The following is a 24,137-nucleotide window of genomic DNA, read 5'->3' on the forward strand; positions in this document are numbered from 1 at the left end:
GTACACTCCTTATCTACCAGTGAAGCAGGTGCAGCTACAGGGAAATCAGACATGGACTTTGGAGGAGAAGGCATAGGAGCATGCTTATAACCCCTGCGTTCAGAGTCAGCTAATATGACTGAAATTTGCTCCACAAACTCAGACATACTGCTAAACATTCCTCTCTGTATTATACAAAGGAGTAAGCCATGCTTAAGGAGTTAAAAAAAAAAAACTCAGAGGAAAGTGTGGACTTAAGTAGGGGATAGTGGTCCAGGCTATCAGTGTCAGGTTCTTTAGAAGTTATATTGCAAGCCACCATGGGGTTGTTAGTGGATCATAAGCTGGCAAGGCCTGCAGAACTGTTCCCCTTGTACTTCATATCTGCCATGTTACCAAATGCAAAGAGTAACATTTCTGTAAGGGGTACTCACAAACCACTGCAGGAGTAGGAGAAGAACTAATGCGGTCTCTGAAAGTCAGCATAAAGGAGGAGATATCCTGGACCTTGGGGGGAGCCAGCTGAATTCCAGGCAGAGTACAGAAATACAGAGGAAGTGCGGATTTACATGTGGGGCAACACAGGGTTATTGCCCAAGAGTGTGTTAGAGCTCTTACAAGATGTGTGCAACTAATTTAATAAGTGTCCTACAGCTAAAAAAGTGGGTCACAGCCCATACAAGGCACTGACACATTTTATTGTGCCACAAGACGCAAGTTAACCCCCAAAGGGGTGTAGAGACAAGCCCTGTTACTCACCAGTGGTGGTCTGGATGGGTGACAGCACTCGTCTATGCAGAGCACCAACCACATACCAGATGACTTCAATGCTTCCAGCAGGCATATTCCCATGAGAGCATTCAGGAACAGATGGGTGCACCACAGCCCTGGACCTGTAAAGTGCTCTGTGCTAAGTCACATGTTTCTACAGGTCACCTACAGACCAGCCCTGCATCCTCCTTTTAACAGGGTCTGCGTAGAGCCTCAAAAGGCTATAATAAAACTAAAATAAAGAAATAGGAATGAATTTGCTGGGAGAAGATGTCCATTTTAGGATACTAGCAAAAACGTAAGTATAAAGGGAGTGGGGGGTTTGTATTAGGCTGACGTACAGCTTTGTTTGCCGGTGTCAAAACTCCTGAAGGCAGCAGTATAACCCAGTGTCTCAGAATACTTCAGCCTTTGTCCTTCAATGAACAAGTAAGAAAAATGTATTTTAGTAATTTTATTTTTCATTTTAGATTCTGAATTTTTAGATATATTGAAGGCCTCTATTTATTTTTGGTGATTATAATTACACTTAACTGTTGATGGCCTATCATCTCCAGATTACTGTAAGTCTGTTGATTTACAAAAAGAAAAAAAAATATGTCATTTATATACAATAATAGAAACAATTATAAAGTCCTGTACCATATATTTTTACTTTTATTCATGGTGATAAATTATTACATTCATTGATGTTTTAGTGCATTTTCGAAAACACTAGATTTTATATTCTCTACCAAAATTAGAACTGTTGGTCACCTCTTGGTAATTATCTCTAATTAACAAGAAAAAAATGACAATTTTGCTTTAAACTACTGATAAGACTAACATTTATCTAATACAATCTTAAATAATGGTAATTATACATCCATTGTAGCGTTAAAGTGCCTAGATAAATGCAATCAAAATATATACAGTAATGACATTTATGGTACATGTAATAAAGCTAACATAAAACATTACATAGTAAATATAACTTAATAACAAATAACATTTTTCGATTATTTCCTAGTAGCTAGATTCAGTTACATGAACTTACTGAGCTTACTGCATCTTTTAGTTATATTTAAACTATATAAATAGTCAGAAACAAATGCTATAATGCATATTCAGCAAAGTATAGTGATAATACTCAAGGTGCAGAAACCCATCACAACCAATCAAAAATAGCCTGATTTTCTTCTTGCACTGTAACTTTAAAGTATAACTAAAGGCAAAACATTTTTTCTAGTTTTGGACACAGTTTTTATTGCTGTCTGTGCCCCCGTTAGGGAGATTCACCCTCTCTATTTGTCCTGTTCACCATTATCATTGATAGTGAAAGTAAAATGAAATCCCAAATTTTGGGTTGTCCCCAGAAAAGTAATATCTTTCAATTGAAACACTAGTTCTTGTGACCTGTGGGTCCCCAAGGAAGTCCCTTAATTTCCTCTCACTTGTTTTGGCTATGGGACAGGAAGTGAAGGGAAATCTCTGCAATGTGAAACAGATGGTGAAAAAAAAAATCTGACAGGGGTTATAACCCTCCCTTGCTCTATCCAAAATGAAAAAAAACAGTTTTGCCTAGAGTTCTACTTTAAATATGGAATTATGTACAGTTATATATATTTTAATGTTAAAGGCTTTGACTGGCCTGTGTAGAGGCTCAAGCTCTTTCGCCTTAAAGGAGAAGTCCAGCCTAAACTTGTTTGGCTGGGCTTCTACTATGGGTCACAGGAGTGCAATTCATTTTTCATTCCTGTGACCCATTTGACTGAAGTCTGCTCTCTGCTGATGTCACGGAAATCAGTCCAGGCACGTCATCATGACAATGGAAGTCAGGATCCGCCAGGTGCTTGGACTGACATCCGGCTTTCCATGGGGGCATCGGATGAAGAGGATGGGCTTGGAGCACCAGCGGGCCACCCCAGAAAAAGAGGATTGGGGCTGCTCTGTGCAAAACGATTGCACAGAGCAGGTAAGTATAGGCATGTTTGTTATTTTTATCTTTTAAAAAATCGAAGCTTTACAACCACTTTAAGGTTTAGATTATTGCGTATGCAGCAAATGGCACAGTGATAACACCCAAAGTGCCGAAACCCATAACAACCAATCAAAAATTGCCTGATTTCTCTGTGCACCTTCAGCACTGAATGTATGTAATGGCAAGGGGTGCTTGATTGTGTTACAGTGTCTATTGATGCTGGCTGCTGGGGGATCTATTGTTACTGGAGTTGGTATTTCTTTGCAGGGGTTTATTGTTACTGGGGGGGGGGGGTCTATTGTTGCTGCTGGGGGACATGTTGTGACTGGAAGAAATCTATTTCTGCAGGGGGGAGGTCTGTTGTTGTTGGCGGGGATCTATTGTTGCTGGGAGGGGTCAGTTGTTGTTAAGGGGATTTACTGTTGAGGGAGCAGTCTATTGTAGCTGGCTGCTGGAGGGTCTATTGATGCTGTCTGTGGGGGGATCTGTTGTTGCTGCCAGGGGTCTATTGTTGCTGGAGGGGGGCATTTTTTGCAGGTGGTCCATTGTTGCTAGGTGGGGGGAGAAGGGGTCTATTGGTGGCTGCAGTGGATCTTTTTAATACTGCTTTTCTTGTTACCATTAACAAATTTCATACAAATTACTTAGTACCACAAATGTTACTTGGTTCTGTATTTTCTAAAAGAGGCAGTATTGGGAGGTGGATAGGGGGCAGAACCAAGTAACGGTGCTCGGAGGTGGGTAGGAGCAGAGACAAGGGCTAACTCCTAAAGGCAGCTCTGAGTTCCTGCACCTATTCTCTGAGAAAAAAAGTGCTGCATCTAACACTCCCCTTCCCCCAGATTATCACTTTCCTTCCCCAAGATTAACAATGCTGCTGTCCAAAGGTGCCCCCTGTGCTCCTTAATCCAGGGTGGGGGCACTTTAATACAGGAAGTGTGTTACCAGCCAGATCACCAGGTGAAAACAGAGAGAAAAAAGCCTAAAAAAAGAAAGCTAGTGCAGCCACAGCATCTAGTTATTGGTAAGCTGCAATATATTACATTTTTGGTTTTGGGTTTAATACCGCTTTAAAGCAGAGGTCCGCCGAAAAAAATATTAAAAGCCAGCAGCTACAAATACTGCAGCTGCTGACTTTTAATATATGGACACTTACCTGTCCAGGGAGCCCACGATGTCGGCAGCCGAAGCCGATCCATCTGTTGGCTCTCAGCTGCTGCGTGTGTGTCTCCCAGAATACAGCGGGGGATGACAGTGTAGGCACCGGAAGTGCGTAGGTCACCGCAAGTGCCGCGGTGATCTATGCCAGGAAGTGGGAGAAAATACCTGTATTAGACAGGTATCTTCTCCCTCCTCTCCCCTGAAAGGTGCCAAATGTGACACTGGAGGTGGGGAGGAATCCAAAAAGTGGAAGTTCCATTTTTGGGTGGAACTCCACTTTAAGGGCAAAATTAGACAATCACTATAGCAAATTGGTATTGTCCCAACATTATTCATTGCAGTCTCCTAACCTGCACATTTGTGCGGGTCTTCCTACTGTGAATCTTAAACAGGCAGACATTTCTAAGTACTTAGTAGACCTTGGGGTTTCCCTGCATGATGATTCAAAGCATGCCTAAAGGAAACAGCTCAGGACCCGACATCTGCATGGTCAGATATTTTAAGCAATTTAAACAAATTCTGGCAAAGACACTTGGAATCCCCTTTTATCTGGGAGGTGGATAGGGGGCAGAACCAAGTAACGGTGCTCGGAGGTGGGTAGGAGCAGAGACAAGGGCTAACTCCTAAAGGCAGCTCTGAGTTCCTGCACCTATTCTCTGAGAAAAAAAGTGCTGCATCTAACACTCCCCTTCCCCCAGATTATCACTTTCCTTCCCCAAGATTAACAATGCTGCTGTCCAAAGGTGCCCCCTGTGCTCCTTAATCCAGGGTGGGGGCACTTTAATACAGGAAGTGGGTTTCCCTGCATGATGATTCAAAGCATGCCTAAAGGAAACAGCTCAGGACCCGACATCTGCATGGTCAGATATTTTAAGCAATTTAAACAAATTCTGGCAAAGACACTTGGAATCCCCTTTTATCTGGAAGCACACATTGACCATATCATAAGTATCCCCAAGGAGAGAAAGGACCCCTTGCATTGTCTGAGCTAAAGGGCATTATCTCTGATTAATGTTAATATAGCGCTTACCCCCAAAGGAGCCACTGTTTTCTCGAGTCCTCTGTTGTCAGAGCCCACAATTCTGTAGGCAGCAATCCACTCTCTGATACACCCAGGATGAACAAGGGATATTTATTGCAGAAATCTAGGTAATACTACAATACCCAAAGAAATAGAAATGACAATGACCACCTCAAACGAATAAGTAAAATAGTAGCAAAATACAGTAGGTAATGAGCAAACAGACCAGAGAATGACCCCCTAAATCCTATAATTAAGAAGGTTCTGTCTAAGGGCAATGCTAAGATAATAGTTTGACAGTCTCTATCAAACCCTTTCACCAATGGCCAGAACATTGGGGCCCAAATCTGGCATTGGACCACTCAATTAATGTTTCTTCGAACCTGGGTATAGTGTCCTAAGCAAACAATATTGATCCTCCTTAATAGTGGGCAGTGGCCTCCTACCAACTTCTGGGGCGACAACTAGTCTTCCTCAGTTCCTTATCAGGTGGCTCAGCTGGGTCAGCGGCAGCGGCATTCTCCCCAATGATCAAGCAGCAGCGCCAGTTAGTGACAGTGAAAGCACCAGTCAGTGACAGTGGTGTTCTAACCAAAAATCAGGTGGGAACACCAATCAGCGACAGTGGCGTTCTCATGTATAAGGAGATGTCTGCTACTCCCCCTCTCTGTATCCCTGATGCAGTGGCAAAACGTTCTTTTAACAGCCTGCAGCACAGTCGGTTTCCCACAATATCTTCACCACATCTGCCTCAGGCCTGGGCAAAGACCTCCCTTTTCCTCTTCATAGAGTCCAGATCATGCTAGGATGTGTAATTCCATTGTCAATCTGACATACAAGCTCAGTCTGTCTGGGGGACTAAATCCCTCTCAGCAGGCTCTGGTTGTCCCAGGATGCACAGTAGTCTATATCCCCTTCTTCTGTGCCCTCCTTCAGCCAACCACAATCCATCCAGCATACATTTGACTAACCCCACATAGCAGCCCTCAGGGTTAAAGACGCTAGCATTTTTCATGGTCTTCCCCAAAATAGTTACTGCAGCTCAGCATTACAGACAATTCTTTTAACCCCCCTTGTATCACAGGTAAGGAACTAAGCTTCCAAACAGGAAAAAATGTTCACACTACTTGACCTTATGCATTGAGCCTCTGTTACCTTCCTGGCTTCATCCAGGTCAGGTTGGTTTCGTCCAGGACAGTGAAGCCAGAGTCAGCTCTCTCAAATCTATTTTAATCACACATTATGCAAGACTGCATACAATACCTCTGTTTCTGCTATCTAGCAATGCTGAAAAGATGCTTGACTGGTGGACTTGTTGTTTCACCTTATGACCCTAGAGCAAATGGCCCGGGAATGTAATATGCTGTTGAGGATCATGGCTTTGTTTGAACAACCAACAACTGAAGTGAGAATAAACGGTATAACTTATGACCCATCAAACTGTGCAATGGAACTTTGGAGGGGTGCCCACTATTCAAGCTGTTGTTTGTATTATCTCTAAATCCATTCCTGGCCACACTATGCCATTCTATGAACATTATAGGGATATAGGGACACATGGAACATACGCTGGTCACTTTTGCAGATGATGTCTTACTCTACATGCGCAATCCCGAAATATTCTGATTGCAGTAAAGCTAAAATCTGATTGGTTGCTTGGGGTTTGTGAACTTGTGATTATCCCAGTTCTTTCCATGGCCTTGTGAACATTACACTGTGCATAGTAATAATAGGAAATAATGGCAATAGTTTACAAGAAGTGAAGGTGAGTGAATGAAACAAGGGTATGTCGACATCTACATAATTTTTCCAACATAACTTTTTTTCAATTATCTTCTAAATGGGGAAGTCAGAAGGCGGGTTACAGCTCCAAAGCCTATACCTTAAAAGACAAGTCAACTGTTTACAAAAGATTACACGTCAACAATGTCATCGCTCATGTTTCTAGTTTCACAAACTTTGAACGAGAAATATACTGTAACTCTATATTTTCACAGTTGTGTTTATTGATCCCCTCCCAAACTGTTCTGGTATACTTGCCTGTACAGATGTTTCTTCACCGTCCACACAGTAAAGATCTTGCCATAACAGGAACATGTATTTGCTTCTAAAGAAATTCTGTTGGAGGGGGTTAGGGCCCACAACTCGGGAAATTAACTACAATTGCATATATCCTTTCAGGCAGCACGTGCAAGTGTTCCATATTGGGTTACAAACACACTGCAATTAAACAATTAAAGTGCAATTAAAGATCTTGTCTGATGGCTGTTCATCTGATACTATTTTGACCCCTCTGCAGATGCTGAAAAATGAACTCCACTGGTAGATTCAGTTGCTGCAGGGTACTTAGATCATTGTTCCTCTCTAGTGTTTAGGCAGCTATAATTGGCCTGTAGGATTATGGTAGATAAAATAAACTTAAGAACAATGTTAGTACAGTTATGCTTTAAAAGCCACCCTATCCTTATCTGATACTGACATGTTTCCACTGAGATGTTCGCTATAAAAAAAAGCAGAGCCTGGCTGGAATCCTTGTTAACGTGGTGACTGTGTGGCTCACAGCAAAGCACACAGCATAGATATTGAAGGGGTAAAGACAGGTAAGCTTTGGAGGGTGCTGGGGGGAGGGGACACACATACTTTGAGGTATTATGCCCTTTACACACAATCGCGCATTTTGATAACAAAATCCATCTGATTTTTTACGACGGATGTTGGCTCAAACTTGTCTTGCATACACACGGTCACACAAAGTTGGTCGGAAATTCCGAATGTCAAGAACGCGGTGACGTACAACGAGCCCAGAAAAATGAAGCTCTATAGCCAGTGCGGCTCTTCTGCTTTATTCTATGCATGCGTGGCACTTTGTGCATCGGAATTGTCTACACACAATTGGAATTTACGCAAGTGGATTTTGTTGTCGGAAAATTTTAGATCCAGCTCTCAAACTTTGTGTGTCGGAAATTCTGATGGAAAAAGTCCGATGGAGCCTACACACGGTCGGAATTTCCGACAACAAGCTCCGATCGCACATTTTCCGTCGGAAATTCCGATCGTGTGTACAGGGCATAACTGTACTAAAATTGCAGTCATCTTTTAAGAAGAGAAGAGTTACAGATTTTCTTCTACTTACACAATTTTATACAAAAAGGTAAGGATTTTTCCATTAAGAAATTACTCATTTAGATACCTGGGAAAACTAGAAAGAAAATTATTCTAGTCTGGTATATAACACCAACTTTATCTTCATCATATAGTACAAATAGTACTTACTAACAGTTCTTATCAGTTCAGGATATCCGTATCTTTGTTCTGAGGAGGCAACGCTTCAGATGTAAATGGGTAAAGCTTAGATGATTGGAGGAGTGATCTTTCCCCAGATTTCCATTGGTGGGTATCACAAAGTACACAAATGCTGCTACACAGTTTATTGAAATGAAAAAGAACAGGAAAGGAATGGGGTAAGACATTTCAATTACATAGACTAAATGTAACATTTTGATTAAAAAAAATCTTTATCTGGAAGACTACAGGCTCCAAGCATTTTAGATTCCAGGTGATAGCTCTTCAAATAATAAATATGATACTTGTGACATTCTTAAGGTATTTCAGTTGTACACAATAAAACTATATATTATATACTAATAAATCATATGATATTGCAATCTTTGAAATTGGTTGAAGTTTTAAATTTGACAGAACATTAAAGACAAAACAGAGGACATGAATCAAACTCACAACAGCTTGAAACTGGACAATTTTTTAACTCTACTAGTAATATGCAATTTTGATAATTATGCACCTTACAAAATAGTAAAAGGTATGCAGCTGTGCAATATAAATAACCCGCACTTAAGAGATAATGTATAGCATTTTGAAAAAACTAAAATTTGTAGTGTGCATTAAATTGTCTGGTTTTTGGGCATTGTGAGTTTACAGATTGCATTGTGTGGGGGCAATACAATCTGTTCATACTGCACAGTAGAGACATACCAACTGACCTACTTCCTCCCTGCAGCATAACCATATTCTTATACCTCCCAACAATCTGAATGATCAAATCATGACATTTTAAGCTCACCTAGATTTACAGTTAAGCTCCTCCTAAATATGTCAATATCTGGATAAAACATTCAAGCCGCGCCTTCCCTCTTCTACAAAACTTACACCCTCATGATAAAATAGGTATAGTTGGAAGGTAAGTCATTGTTATGCTATCACTGCTAAGAGCTATATAGAGCAGGGATATGCAATTAGCGGACCTCCAGCTATTGCAAAACTACAAGTCCCATCATGCCTCTCCCTTTGGGTCTCATACTTGTGGCTGTCAGAGTCTTGCTATGACTCATAGGACTTGAAGTTCTGCAACAGCTGGAGGTCCATTAATTGCATATCCCTGATATAGAGGAACATTTCCCAAAGGCTAAATTTACTAAATCAAAGGGCAAAGTGTAGTAAAACCATAGTAACCAATCAGCGGTCATACAGTATGCCACAGTTTTGCTCTAATTCAGCAGTTCTCAAAGTTCTACAATAACTACTAAAGTATGATGTTTTCTAAATTAGAAAAAAAGATACATACTACATACATTACACTGACTATACATTCAGGGCCGGTGCTACTACTAGGCAAACTAGGCAGCCGCCTAGGGCTCCCTGCAACTGGTGTTCCTACGCTCTTCTTTCTGCAGAAAGCAACTAAGTCTCAGCATCAGCAGGCAGCCACCGCCGCTCCGTTTGCACATAGTGTTAGAGACGTAGCGGCAGCGGAGGACTGTGTCTGTGTCCCAACTCCGAATGAATAGAAGAAAGAAAACATTCATTGATGGACACTGTTAGGCTGCATTGATGGGCGCTGGTGAGGCTGCATTGATGGGCGCTGGCAAGCTGCATTGATGGGTGCTGGTGAGGCTGCATTGATGGGCGCTGGTAGGCTGCATTGATGGGTGCTGGTGAGGCTGCATTGATGAGCACTGGTGAGGCTGCATTGATGGGCGCTGCTGAGGCTACATTGATGGGCGCTGTTAAGCTGCATTGATGGGTGCTGGTGAGGCTGCATTGATGAGCACTGGTGAGGCTGCATTGATGGGCGCTGCTGAGGCTACATTGATGGGCGCTGTTAAGCTGCATTGATGGGCGCTGGTGAGGCTGCATTTGATGGGCACTGGTGGGCTGCATTTGATGGGCGCTGGTGGGCTGCATTTGATGGGGGCTTTATTAAAAAGGTGGGGTATACATGGACAGGGCAAAGGGAGTGGAGTCAGGGGTGGAGCCAATGGGGGGGAGCAAAATAAGGTTTCACCTAGGGTGTCAAAAATCCTTGCACCAGCCCTGTATACATTTCCAGTTCTCAACAGTACCTCAATAAAGTACCTGCATTGCAATGCTTTGTGTTTCTTGCTCCAATATCTCCTACTGATCTGCTATTCTAATCTTTACATGGCTGTCTGGTTTGTTCCTCCCTCCTGCTTTTTTCTATATCCCCTACTGCTTTCCTCTTATATCCCCCCCCCCCCCCGCTGTTTTTCTCTTATCTTCCCCACACCCCTGCTTTTCTACTATCCCCGCCTACAGCCTTTTCAACTATATTTTTCCCTCTACATTTCTCCTACCTGCTGTTTTTCTCATATCTCCTCCCTGACTGTTCTTTCCCCTGCTTCTTTTCTCTTATCCCCCTCACCGACCATCCCTTCCCTTGCTGCTTTTCCCCTACCCTAATCCCCGACCAAGCCTACCGCTTCTGCTTTTCTCTTGCGCGTCTGGACCCTTCGGGGTAAGACCGCGCTATATTAAGATTCAACTCAACTCTTATTCCCTGGCTTCCCTTACTGCTCTTCTCTTATTTCCCCTAATGCTTTTCTCTATCCTGTTGCTTCCCCTGCTACTTTTCTCTTATTGCCCTGTCTGCTCTGCTTCACCCCTACATCCATTTTCCCACATTTCCCCTTCTCCTCTTTTTCCTTACTACTAATCTTCCCTTATTCCTTTCTATTATCCTGTTTCAATTAAAGCTGAACTTCAGGAAAACTAAAAGCCCCACTTGCAGTGTGTCTGCTCCTGTATTGCAGGGGTTAACTTCCCATTTATGCCTAGGGAACTGGAAAAAGCTTTTCTGATCTGCGCTAGACTGGTCCTTGCATTAGACGCTGAGGGACAATCCACTGCCACAGCATTGGGGAACACTGTTTGCTGAGGGAGCAGAGGTTTCGGGTAAGTAAAAGTGCTCTTACTGTCCCTTTGACCAGTGGTCTCCAAACTGTGGCCCGGGGGTCGGATGTGGCCCTTTGCTTATCTTTAAAGGGTCATTGGGGCACTATTTCTCCCTCTGATACAAGGTACTATTCTCCCCAGGGACACCAACAATGGGGCACTATTTCTGCCACTGACACCAACAATGGGCTATTATTCCTCTCACGGACACCAATGATGGGGCACTATTCCTCCTACTGACACCAACATTGGGGCATTATTCCTCTACTTAATACCCAAGATGGGGCCTTATTTACTCTTACAGATGCCAATACATTTTTTTCTCCCACTGGCCAGAGTCTGGCCTCACTAAAATCTGAAGGACAGTAAACCAGCCCTTTGTTTAGAATGTTTGGAGACCCCTGCTCTAGACTAATCAAGTAGTTAATACTTGCAGTGCAGGGGCAGCCCCACTTTAACCACTTGCCGCCCCCCATATAGAAAAATGACGGAGGAAAAGTGGTTTCAATACCCTGACCAGACGTCATATGACGTATTCAGGATATGAAGCCCCTGAGGGCACGCATCGGGGCGATTGTTGTTGCGGTGTGTCAGTCTGACACACTGCAACTTCAATCTAGGTAAAGAGTCTCTGGCGGAGACTCTTTACCATGTGATCAGCCTTGTCCAATCACAGCTGATCTCGATGTAAACAGGAAGAGCCGGTGATTGGCTTTTCCTCACTCGTGTCTGTCAGACATGAGTAGAGGAGAGCCGATCGGCTGTTCCTCTGACAGGGGTAGTCTGTGCTGATCGATTATCAGCGCAGCCCCCCCAGGATACCCACACTGGACCACCAGGGACGCCACTAGGACCACCGGGGATGTCACCACCAGGTATGCCACCCTAGACCCCCAGGGGTGCCCACAATGGATGCCAATCAGTGCCCACAATGGATGCCAATCAGTCCCACAATGGGCATCATTGATTGGCAGGTATTTTTGTTTGGCACTGATTGGCATCCATCAGTACCATACGTTAAAGTACATCAGTGCCACCTATCAGTGTCCATCCATGCCCATCCGTGCCACCTATCAGTGCCCATCCGTGCCGCATATCAGTGCCGCCTATCAGTGCCGCCTATCAGTGCCCCATCAGTGCCGCATATTAGTGCCCATCAATGCCACCATATCAGTGCCACCTCATCGGTGCCCATCAGTGCTGCCTTATCAGTGCCTGTCAGTGAAGGAGAAAATGTACTTATTTACAAAGTTTTGTAACCGAAACAAAAAAAAAACATTTTTATTCAAAATTTTCTGTCTTTTTTTTATTTGTTTAGCAGAAAATAAAAATCCCAGAGGTGATCAAATACCACCAAAAGAAAGCTCTATTTGTGGGAACAAAAAAATAAAAATTTAGTTTGGGAACAGTGTAGCATGATCGCGCAATTGTCATTCAAAGTGTGACAGCGCTGAAAGCTGAAAAGTGGTCTGGGCAGGAAGGTGTACAAGTGCCCAGTATTGAAGTGGTTAAGGGATGATTATTAGTCCTGGAGTTCTGCTTTAAACATGTATACATTTTCTACACTTTCTGACACTCTCTAAAAACCCCTACTACTTGTGTAATCATGCACCTAATTGCACACCATTTGTCTAGTTTGGATAAGGGCAATGAAAAAAATTACATCTAGAGAACCACATTGTTGACACTTAGTACCCACACTGGACTTGCCTAGTAATAGAGGTAAAAAAGGAAAGACATCAATCAGTGCTGAATATCCTAGAACTGTCAGATAAGTCAGCACTTAGCTAGTCAGCACCAGATATGATTGGTTGCTGTGGATTACTACATGTTATTGCCATTTGTATTGCCTTACTGATAAATAAGTCTATAAATGTGTTTAAAAAGTTAGTTTAGTCTCAAAAAATAATAATCTTCACATACCAACAGTACTTTACATCTACAGCTAATACAACTAATTATTTAACTAAATAGATTTTCACCAAATATTCAAAGCACAATGGCTGTTGTTAAAATGAGTTTATTTTTGCTATATGCTGTTATTGGGTGTTAGTATACAGTACATTTGTATTAGTGATTGAAGAAAAGCCGTTCTTTGATCTTGGCATGGCTGTGTTCCCCCCCCAGGTAGAATAGTTTGCTAAATACAATAGGAATTAATGTCATAGATCACCTGGAATACTAACAATTTGAGTGAAATTATGAAAGTCACAAGTCTGATATTTTAAAAATGTCTTCAACAGTTATATACATCAATGAAACTGATGAATGGTTAAATATTTCAATATAAATGGTCATAAAATGTTTTTCCTGTTTATAATATAATATTATTTAGAAATTACATTCAGATGCTATGGCGGTCAGTTAGTTTCTTACGGCTTACACTCAAGTGATATCACATACTAAGTTTAACAGAGCTTGACAGAAGTAAAATATATACTTTTGATACACATGCTGATAAAAAGTCTGGTTATACATGTAAGTAAGAAAAATAAATAAATACGCAAATTAAAAAAAAAAAATAAAGCAAAAACTCATCTTCACAATGAACATGATCATAAGGTCCAAAGGTGGCTTGACAACAGAGTTAAAATTTCACGTAACTATGATATTATAAATTGGTTAAATTTTTTTGTGTAGTACAGTTATTCTAGCAATGAGCTTGTGGCTTTGTTTGGAATTAGAATGATCTTTATGTCAATACAGGTCACTTAACTAACATTGGCACGGCACGGTGGAGTTGGGCTATCCAATATTCAGTTTGGACTTGGCCAACCATCCTTATCGTATATGGATCTACAAACAGATGGGTAACTCATGAGTACAAACACTAACAAATATAACCAAAAAAAGCAAGTCCAGCCTTTATTCCTTATAATTTGAAAATGTTGTTGACTTTTGTTGACTGCTAGATTGTGTTTCTTTTGGGTTGAGATGGTATATTGTTCAAATGGACACATCAATAACAGGAACCTCTGGGCTTGATCCACTCTGTAATAAAAACTGTTCTCTGGACACCTGTCACTCACCACCAAAATAAAGAATTATTGCCTGGCTTGTAGAGATCTCCCTGTTGTGGTCCTTTGCAAATTTATGGCACAGAAAGATCCTCTACACTCTTGTCTTGACCCGCTTAGGGGTTTGTGCTTTTCTTTTTGAGAAGAGTCTAGAATTTATAGGAGGTTTCATACACTTGTTTCCCTAAGATACATAGTGCCAATATTGTAGGAAACCTTCCTCATTCTGACAGATGTCAAGGGCTGCTTTGGCTGTTTTTGACCATTGTTCAACTCCAAGAAGTAGCAGATGCCCAAGATTTCCTTTGGAAAGTTGTCTGGAAGCTCCTCACGTGATCGGGGAACGAAGTGAAACGATTCTTCCCCTTTTAAAAGCCTGCATGGAACACAAAATCCACATGCTGTAAAGTCATAAAATGCACTTTGAAAAAAATATATATTTATAATAACAGGTCAGAACATACAAGTTTCAAGTAAATATCTGATTCTCACCTTTTCATGTGGAATTACAAAAGTACTCACCCACATACAGGTCCTTTCTGTCATCTATTGTTATGGAGCTATTGGCATTATATGGCCAAAACTTTTTGGACACCTGACCATTACAACTACTATATGGCCAAAAGTATGTGGACACCCCTCAGATTTGTTAAGTTCATGTGCTTCCAGGCAGATGCATGTTTATTGCAGCACACAAAGAAGTTTTAGAAAATGATATGCTTCCAACCTTGTGGCAACATTTGGAGAAGGCCCTTTTCTGTTCTAGCTTGACTGTTCCCCTGTGCACAAAGTCAGCTTCATAAAGTTATGGTTTGACCAGTTTGGTGTGTAGGAACTCAATTGATTTGCACAGAGCCCTGTACAAAACCCTATTAAACACCTTTGTGATAAACTGGAACGATAACTGCAAGCCAGGTTTTCTCCTGAACACACAAATGCAGGATCTGAGGATCTTCGGGATCCTAGAAGGGGGGGGGCAATATTAATGTCCATGGTTCTTGATTTACACACTTTTGGCCATATAGTATGATTTCAACCAACAGCAGAGGGTATTGCACATACTGTAAATTGCAGCCCTTGGTTCTGATGTGGTTTAGTAGCTGTGGGGAGAAGACCCTTCTGTGAACATACATCCAAATCAAAACAAAAATGAGGTACCCAATTTAACTATAAGTAAGATGTAAACCCTACTTAGGTGACACTTATCATATAAAAACTTCCATGTATTAAGAGACAACTGTACATTTAATACAATGAATACCCCAGCTCTTGAGGGCAGACTATGTTATAGTTACCTTCCTCACCATTCCAACTATCTTTACTGTGCAGTCCTACCCAATGCTGCACCAAAGAATGTCCCCGTCAGATCCTCTGCGCTGCAACCCCAGTTATTCCTATTGGATTGCTGTCCTCATTCTGTATCCTCAAGATACAGAATCATATAACTAGTTAAAATTCAATCAAATCAAAGTCTGAGGCAATTTAAAAATAAGGAGCACTTTTATTTTCCACAGTTAGCTCCTTGACATACATTATTAAGGTAAACATCATCTTAAGAATAAAATATTTGCCTATATTTCAAGGTCAAATTTTAGGATTTAAACTGAACTGCGATCGACTCATAATGTGCCAATATTTCTATGGAGCATCACAAACTGAATGTACCATTTTTAGAATAAAACGCACAAGAATCTACACTGTGAGCCTATTTATAAAGGTGGCATTGATCCACTGCGGGCTACCTTGTTTGGAAATGCTAGCTGCCTGGTTATCATTCTTCAGCTTCAATACCTTTCAAGTCACTGTGGAGTCTCTATTTCAACCTTTATTCACTAATCTTTACATGCTTTTTTGGGGTTTTAGTTGTGTGATATATTGAACACAACTAGGAGGTATAGGGACATGTCCACTCCCAACATTCTAACTGGTTGAAAACAATCAACTCTCTCTGCGGCATAAATTTTATCTTAGCTAAAAAAACAAAGCCAGGCCACTAGCCTTTTCAGAGCAATGGCAGCTATTTTTTTCTCCCATATGCAAATTGGGGAAGCTTTATTGGCACAAATCATTTGGAAGCTTTATGTCCTACTAAGCATTGCTACACCTTTCACTCGGTGAGAGTGTCATGCTTGTTCCAGCACTGGTGGTCTTGGGCTATAGCTGAGGGTATAGCTTAGCATCCCCCATTCCCTTAAGGCAAGTAAGCCTACCAGTATTTGTTTGCCCGCAGATCTTAAAACACAGTGCTATAGTCCTTGACCAAGCAGCACTAAAGGCAGAGCAGTTAATTAGAAAGATGGAATAGTCAAGGGAGAGATGACCATGGGGTCAGATGACCATAGGGAATAGCGGAGATGGTTCCCAAAGAGTAGCATAATCCGGAGTCAGGCAGGGTCAGGACAGGAGGCAGTCAGTAAGTGCATTCCAGGGACAGGCTATTCAGGTAAGGTAACAGACTAGAGAGTATTGCAGTGATCTAGGGAGAGGCTGAGGTCAGGGCTGGTGGCAGACAGACAGTGATCTAGGGCCAGGCTAAGGTCAGAACTGGTGGCATGCAGTGAGTGATCTAGGGACAAACTGAGGTCAGGGCTGGCAGCAGACAGAGTTGTCCAGGGACAGTATCAGGTTAGGACTGGCGGCAGACAGAGAATGATCCATGGACAGGATTAGGTCAGGGCTAGCGGCAGATAGGCCAGGGCTGGTGACAAGCAGAGAGTAAACTAGGGACAGACTGAGATCAGTGCTGGCAGCAAAGAGTGATCTAGGGACAGGCTGAGGCCAAGGCTGGGAGCAGACAGGGAGTGATCCAGGGACAGGATGAGGTCAGGGCTGGCAGCAAACAGAGCATGATCCAGGGACAGGCTGAAGTTAGAGCTGGCTGCAGAGAGTGATCCAGGGACAAGTTAAGGTCAGGGAAGGCGGCAGACAGTGAGTGATCTAGGGACAGGCTGAGGCCAAGGCTGGGAGCAGACAGGCAGTGATCCAGGGACAGGATGAGGTCAGGGCTGGCAGCAAACAGAGCGTGATCCAGGGACAAGCTAAAGTTAGAGCTGGCTGCAGAGAGTGATCCCGGGACAGGCTGAGGTCAGGGCTGGCAGCAGAAAGTAGTGATCTAGGCACAGGCTGAGGGCATAATTCAGAGTAACAGAGATGATGTGAAGGGTAACAGGAACTAGAAATTTGGTAATCATACATAGGATACTAGATACAGGAGCAAGGCACAGGAACAGGATCAGAATATAGGTTAACAGAGTACTGGGATGGTGTAGAAAGAACATTTACAAGTCCAGAGCCCTGGGTAGCATCACAGCACACAGCATCACTGGCCAATCAGGGCAAGGGAGGCATCACTGCCAGAGCGGAGCTTGTTGCTTAGCAGTAAATACACTGGATAGGGGTGACAACAGTGGCAGAGCCATGAACAGATGGCTATGGGATGGCATGTCCGCTCCTGACATTCTGACTCATTAAAAACAATGCATTCTCTTTGTGGCAGAAATTTAATCTCAACAGTTGTTGCTCAGGTAGGCTGAATTACTGGAGTAAAATACTAAAGCTGGCCACAGATGATACGATTTTCTTTCGTTCCAGGAAAGAAAATCTCTTAATTCTCTTATTAATTCTCTTAACACAGTCAGTGTTGATGGGAGATCTCTCCCGTGGAGCTATTGCGTTCTCCCGGCAGGGGCGGGGCCGTGAGGCTGCCCCTGCCAGGAGAACACAGCAATTATTGCTAATGGCTATAGCCGCTAGCAATAATCATTTCCTATAAATCCGACATGCTGGTTGTACCCAAGTTGATCCATCAGCCTGCCCATACATTGTTGAAATCTTGGCCGGTCTCTGCTGAACCAGCCAAGATTCAAACCCACTATTAACAACCACCATAGGATAAAATGGTAACCTATTTATTCTTCGGTCATCCACCACAGTTGTTTTCCGTGGTCTTACGGGTCTTTGCTGAGCTCACCGGTGCGTTCTTTCTTTTAAGGATGTTCCAAACAGTTGATTTGGTCACACCTAATGTTTTTGCTATCTCTCTGATGGGTTTGTTTTGTTTTTTCAGCCTAATGATGGCTTGCTTCACTGATAGTGACAGCTCTTTGGATCTCATATTGAGAGTTGACAGCAACAGATTCCAAATGCAAACAACACACTTGAAATGAACTCTGGACCTTTTATCTGCTCCTTGCAAATGGGATAATGAGGGAATAACACACACCTGGCCATAGAACAGCTGAGCAGCCAATTGTCCCATTACTTTTGGTCCCTTAAAAAGTGGGAGGCACATATACAAACTGTTGTAATTCCTACTCCGTTCACCTGATTTGGATGTAAATACCCTCAAATTAAAGCTGAAAGTCTGCAGTTAAAGCCAAATATTTATGGACCTGACTGTAGCTAGTGGGGAGGAGATGTATGTGGTTTTCTTACCAATGCAATAAAAAGAGCTATTAGCTCGGCAAGGAAATTATCATTAGAATCATGCCTTTGGAGAAGTATAATTATTTGCAATATGAGCAACTGTAGCAGCTGAAGTGAAGGGTGGTGAAATCAAGGTCTTCAGATGAAATGGTAATTTTCTCAATAACTTTTTATACAATGTGGTTTGATTTACTAAAGGTAAATAGTCTGTGCACTGCAAGTGCAGTTGCTCTAGATCTGAGGGGAACATGCAAGGAAATATACAAAAACATGCGTTTTTGCTTGATTGGATGTTAGAAATCAGCAGAGCTCCCCCTCATTTCAGAGCTTCCCCTCAGATCTAGAGCAGATTCACTTGCAGCGCACAGTATATTTGCCTTTAGTAAATCAACCTCTTTGCCTCATTCATCAAACTTACTTTACAAAAGCAGTATTTCCTCACACCAATAAATCCTATTTAAACCAGCCCTGGAAAATCAAAGTCTGATCTTTAATGTTTAAGTCCCAAAAAAATGAAAAAAGGATGTTTTTATTTTCTAGCCTAGATAGACACATGTCTGTTAATATCCACCTCCCCATACACTAATGCCGCGTACACACGGTCGGACTTTGTTCGGACATTCTGACAACAAAATCCTAGGATTTTTTCCGTCGGATGTTGGCTCAAACTTGTTTTGCATACACACGGTCACACAAAGTTGTTGGAAAATCCGATCGTTCTAAACGCGGTGACGTAAAACATGTACGTCGGGACTATAAACGGGGCAGTGGCCAATAGCTTTCATCTCTTTATTTATTCTGAGCATGTGTGGCACTTTGTCCGTCGGATTTGTGTACACACGTTTAGAATTTCCGACAACGGATTTTGTTGTCGGAAAATTTAATATCCTGCTCTCAAACTTTGTGTGTCGGAAAATCCGATGGAAAATGTCTGATGGAGCCCACACACGGTCGGAATTTCCGACAACACGCTCCGATCGGACATTTTCCATCAGAAAATCCGACCATGTGTACGGGGCATTACACTAATGCCGCGTACACACGGTCGGACTTTTCGACCGGACTGGTCCGATGGACGCCAACAGACCAAATCCGGCGGACAATCCGATCGTGTGTGGGCTCCACCGGACCTTTAGCGGACTTTTCCAGATGCAAATCTGACGGACTTTAGATTTGGAACTTGCTTCAAATCTTTACGTCGTAACTAGGCCGGACCCAGAAATCCGCTCGTCTGTTTGCTAGGGCAGCTATTGGCTACTGGCTATCAACTTCCTTATTTTAGTCCGGTCATACGTCATCACGTACGAATTTGGCGAACTTTTGTGTGATCGTATGTAGTTAAGTCCGTTAGTTTGCAAGTCCGCCAAAAGTCCGTCGAAAGTCTGTCGAAAGTCTGTCGGACGGGCTGTCGGGCTTTTGTAGCCGAAAAGTCTGACCGTGTGTATGTGGCATAAGATTGAACGTCTCTTTAGATTTCTGAAAAACTGATTAATATGATCAGACCACACGTGTGAAAGGACCCTAAAGTCTAACTGTTCCTTTTACTTGTCTTTTAGGTAAGAAGGATTGTTATTTTTTTATTTCTGTCTGTGTCCCTACAGACAGACAGGTCCATACTCTCTGTTTATCCTAGTCACCATTGCTATTTCGAACTGTAAGTAAAAAGGAGTGCAAAACATCTCACTTTGGATAGATTTCCTCTGAATTCCTGTTGTGTCTTCTGGCTAAGGAGTGAATAGAAATCTTTTGAATGGGACACCCCTGATGGGTTTTAACTGTTCCCTATGCTATCCAAATTGAAAAAAAAATTGGCTTTAGATATGCTTTAACATTATTGTGCCTGCAGCAGCCTTATGTATTGGAAATCAGGCCAGGTTGAATGTCCTGACAGCTAAAGTGATTGTAATTGATCACCTTGTAAAACAATTCATTCAGACATTCAAACATTCTTAATATCTTTTGTCCCCCTTTTTTTATAAGTGAACACATACCCAGTTTCCAGCTGCATAAGAGCTGGGGGAGGAGAAGCAAATGTACACTGATCTTTCAAGTGAATTGCTGTGCAGCTGAGGCGTGTCGAGTCTCATCTTTGGAGGAGAGCACACTGAGTTCCCAGCACAGCTAGAGAACTGACCACTGTGTGTTCTCCTGCTTAGAGTGGTCAGTTTTTTTTTATAGGAAAGTAGAGGGATTGGCAGGAACACTAGGGATTTCACACAAAGGAAGCAATACAAAGAGAACAGGCTATTTTCTCATACAAGTACATGGTACAGCAGCCACATATCAGGAATATGAAATTTTGGGGTAACAAACACTTTAAGTACATAAGGCTGGTTATAGCTAATGCAAAAATTTAAACCAGTGTGCAACTGATTGCTGCTTTTATTGTGTTTCCCTTTGGTGTCTCATGTCACTCCACTACTTACTTTTGCGGGGAAAAAAAAATAGAAAATAGTTGTATGCTGAGCTAAATTCTGGCCTAGGATCTAGCCAACAAGTGCTTTATCAAAAATATAGCCCTGTCATTGACAGCTGTACCAAGCCACACTGCAACATATGCAACGCCGCTGATCAAAAGAGAGAGCTCTATATAGAGCAAGATGGTTTGCTGATGATATCACTGTTGCTTCTGATACAGTGCCTTGAAAAAGTATCCCTACCCCTTGAAATTTTCCATATTTTGTCATGTTACAACCAAAAATGTAAATGTGTTTTATTGGGATTATATGTGATAGACCAACACAAAGTGGCATATATTTGTTAAGTGGAAGGAAAATAAGAAATGGTTTTCAATTTTTTTACATATAAATATCTGAAAAGTGTGTTGTGCATTTGTATTCAACCCCCTTTACTCTGATACCCCTAACTAAAATCTAGTGGAACAATTGCCTTTAGAAGTCACCAAATTAGTATATAGAGTCCACCTGTGTGTAATTTAATCTCAGTATAAATGCAGCTGTTCTGTAAAGCCCTCAGAGGTTTGCTAGAGAACCTTAGTGAACAAACAGCATCATGAAGGCCAATGAACACACCAGACAGGTCAGGGACAAAGTTGTGGAGAAGTTTAAAGCAGGGTTAGGTTATAAAAAAATATCCCAAGCTTTGAACATCTCATGGAGCACTGTTCAATCCATCATCCGAAAATGGAAAGAGTATGGCACAACTGCAAACCTACCAAGACATGGCCGTCCACCTAAACTGACAGGCTGGACAAGGAGAGCATTATTTAGAGAAGCAGCCAAGAGGCCCATGGTAACTCTGGAGGAGCTGCAGAGATTCACAGCTCAGGCAGGAGAATCTGTCCACAGGACAACTATTAGTTGTGATGCGCCAGGGCTTTTTTTCAGCGGGAACGTGGGGGAACGCAGTTCCGGCACCTCCAGCACTAGGGGTCTATTGTTTCTGGTGGGGGATCTATTGTTGCTTGGGGTGGGTCTTATATTGCTGGGAGAGATCTAATGTTGAGGGAGAGGTCTATTGTTGTTGGCTGCCGTAAAGTCTATTGATGCTGGCTGTGAGAGTTCTGTTGTTGATGCCACAAGTCTATTGTTGCTGGGGGGCTCTATTGTTACTGGCTGCAGGGGATCTATTTTAGTGCTTTTCTTGTTATTACCAAATTCCATCCAAATTCCATACAAATTACAAAAACTATACTTGGTTCTGTATTCTCTAAAAAAGGCATTACTGGGAGATGGGTAGGGCGTGAAACCAAGGAATGGTGCTTGTAGATGGGTAGAGGCGGAGAAAAGAGGCGACTCAGAAAGGGGGAGTTCCTGCACCTATTCTCTAAGAAAAAAAGCCCTGTGCTGCACACTCCACAAATCTTGCCTTTATGGAACAGTGATAAGAAGAAAGCCATTGTTGAAAGAAAGCCATAAGACATCCGTTTTGCAGTTTGCAAGAAGCCATGTGGGGAACACAGCAAACATGTGGAAGAAGGTGCTCTGATCAGATGAGACCAAAATTGAACTTTTTGGCCTAAAAGCAAAACGCTATGCGCGGTGGAAAACTAACACTTCACAACACCCTGAACACACCATCCCCACCGTGAAACATGGTGGTAGCAGCATCATGTTGTGGGGATGCTTTTCTTCAGCAGGGACAGGGAAGCTGGTCAGAGTTGATGGGAAGATGGATGGAGCCAAATACAGGGCAATCTTAGAAGAATGCCTGTTAGAGTCTGCAAAAAACTTGAGACTTGGGAGGGGGTTCACCCAGCAGGACAACAACCCTAAACACACAGCCAGAGCTACAATGGAATGGTTAAAATCAAAGCATATTCATGTGTTAGAATGGCCCAGTCAAAGTTCAGACCTAAATCCAATTGAGAATCTGCGGCAAGACTTGAAAATTACTGTTCAGAGATGCTCTCCATCCAATCTGACAGAGCTTGAGCTATTTTGCAAGGAAGAATGGGCAAAAATGTCACCCTCTAGATGTTCAAAGCTGGTAGAGACATCTCCAAAAAGACTTGCAGCTGTAATTGCAGTGAAAGGTGGTTCTACAAAGTATTGACTCAGGGGGCTGAATACAAATGTACGCCACACTTTTCAGATATTTATTTTAAAAAACATTTATAATTTTCCTGAAACTTCACAATTATGTGCCACTTTGTGTTGGTCTATCTATCACATACAATCCCAATAAAATACATTTACCTACAGTATTCGATTGTAACATGACAAAATGTGGAAAATGTCAAGGAATACTTTTCAAAGGCACTGTATATACTTTTCATCTTCTGAAAACAGGGATGAGAGATGTGAATTGCTAGCTAGCTATTGACTATAACATGATTGTGATGTCAATCACTAACATTTTTAATGTGTTTTTTGTCTTATATATTCTTGTACAATAAACTACTTTTAACAGTTGTGTGTGGTTCCATTAAAGTCTATCTTCTCCTGACAAATTAATGCTAGCTAGCTAAGCTATGAACAAAAGTCATGACATTTGAAATTTTAACTTCTGGTTCCTGGAGTGGTCATTACATCCAAAATACAGGATTTTTTTGGATACTGCAGGCCACCTGTATAGAAGATCAACTTGGCTAAACGTATGCCCCAGAATATTTCAGCTTAAAATATGGCTGATGTTTTTTTTAATTGTAATGTAGCACTACACCCATAGGAGTTGCTGAAGTTAAGGTTCCCCACTGCTGCACAGCCAGTCACACCACATTTTCTTCTTTCATTCAGACACAGAAAAATCAGTAATTGATAACTTGGTTAGGTTAAGGGATTATGGGATGCCCAAGGTGACAACAAACAGAACTTCAGGGACAACTTCTTCCCTATATACAAACTCCTCTTCTTACTTCCTCCTGCACACACTTGGTTTCTCTATGTACAGATTCTACTGGCTCACTCCCGAGGGAACTAACAGTATATCGCTAGTTCAGCAAAGGCCCTTTACAGGCAGAAGCTCTCAGTCCCATGACAAAGTACAAAATTAGAGTGAACAGCATAACAGATTTCCCTCTGCTTCCTATGGCCACTGATCCCAGTTCCAATTGCTTACAGAATGCTAGCCCACCTGGTTGCCACCAGCCTCACCTGGCTGTTTCTCTTTTCAGTCTTTCTGACTGACTCTC

At 42.2% G+C, this 24,137-nt stretch overlaps 1 protein-coding gene across 1 annotated transcript in view; it reads right to left on the reverse strand.

Annotated features, from left to right (window-relative positions):
- Positions 1-1,367: 1,367 nt before the first annotated feature.
- GUCY1A2 (guanylate cyclase 1 soluble subunit alpha 2) overlaps positions 1,368-24,137 on the reverse strand; it is a 379,388-nt gene continuing 356,618 nt past the window's right edge. The window contains exon 8 of the mRNA XM_073613127.1: positions 1,368-14,495. Coding sequence (XP_073469228.1) covers positions 14,288-14,495 — 208 coding nt within the window. The 3' untranslated portion in view covers positions 1,368-14,287. The remainder of the gene's footprint in view (positions 14,496-24,137) is intronic.

This window comes from Aquarana catesbeiana, linkage group LG02 (genome assembly GCF_042186555.1).
Source record: "Aquarana catesbeiana isolate 2022-GZ linkage group LG02, ASM4218655v1, whole genome shotgun sequence".
NCBI classification, from domain to species: Eukaryota; Metazoa; Chordata; class Amphibia; order Anura; family Ranidae; genus Aquarana; species Aquarana catesbeiana.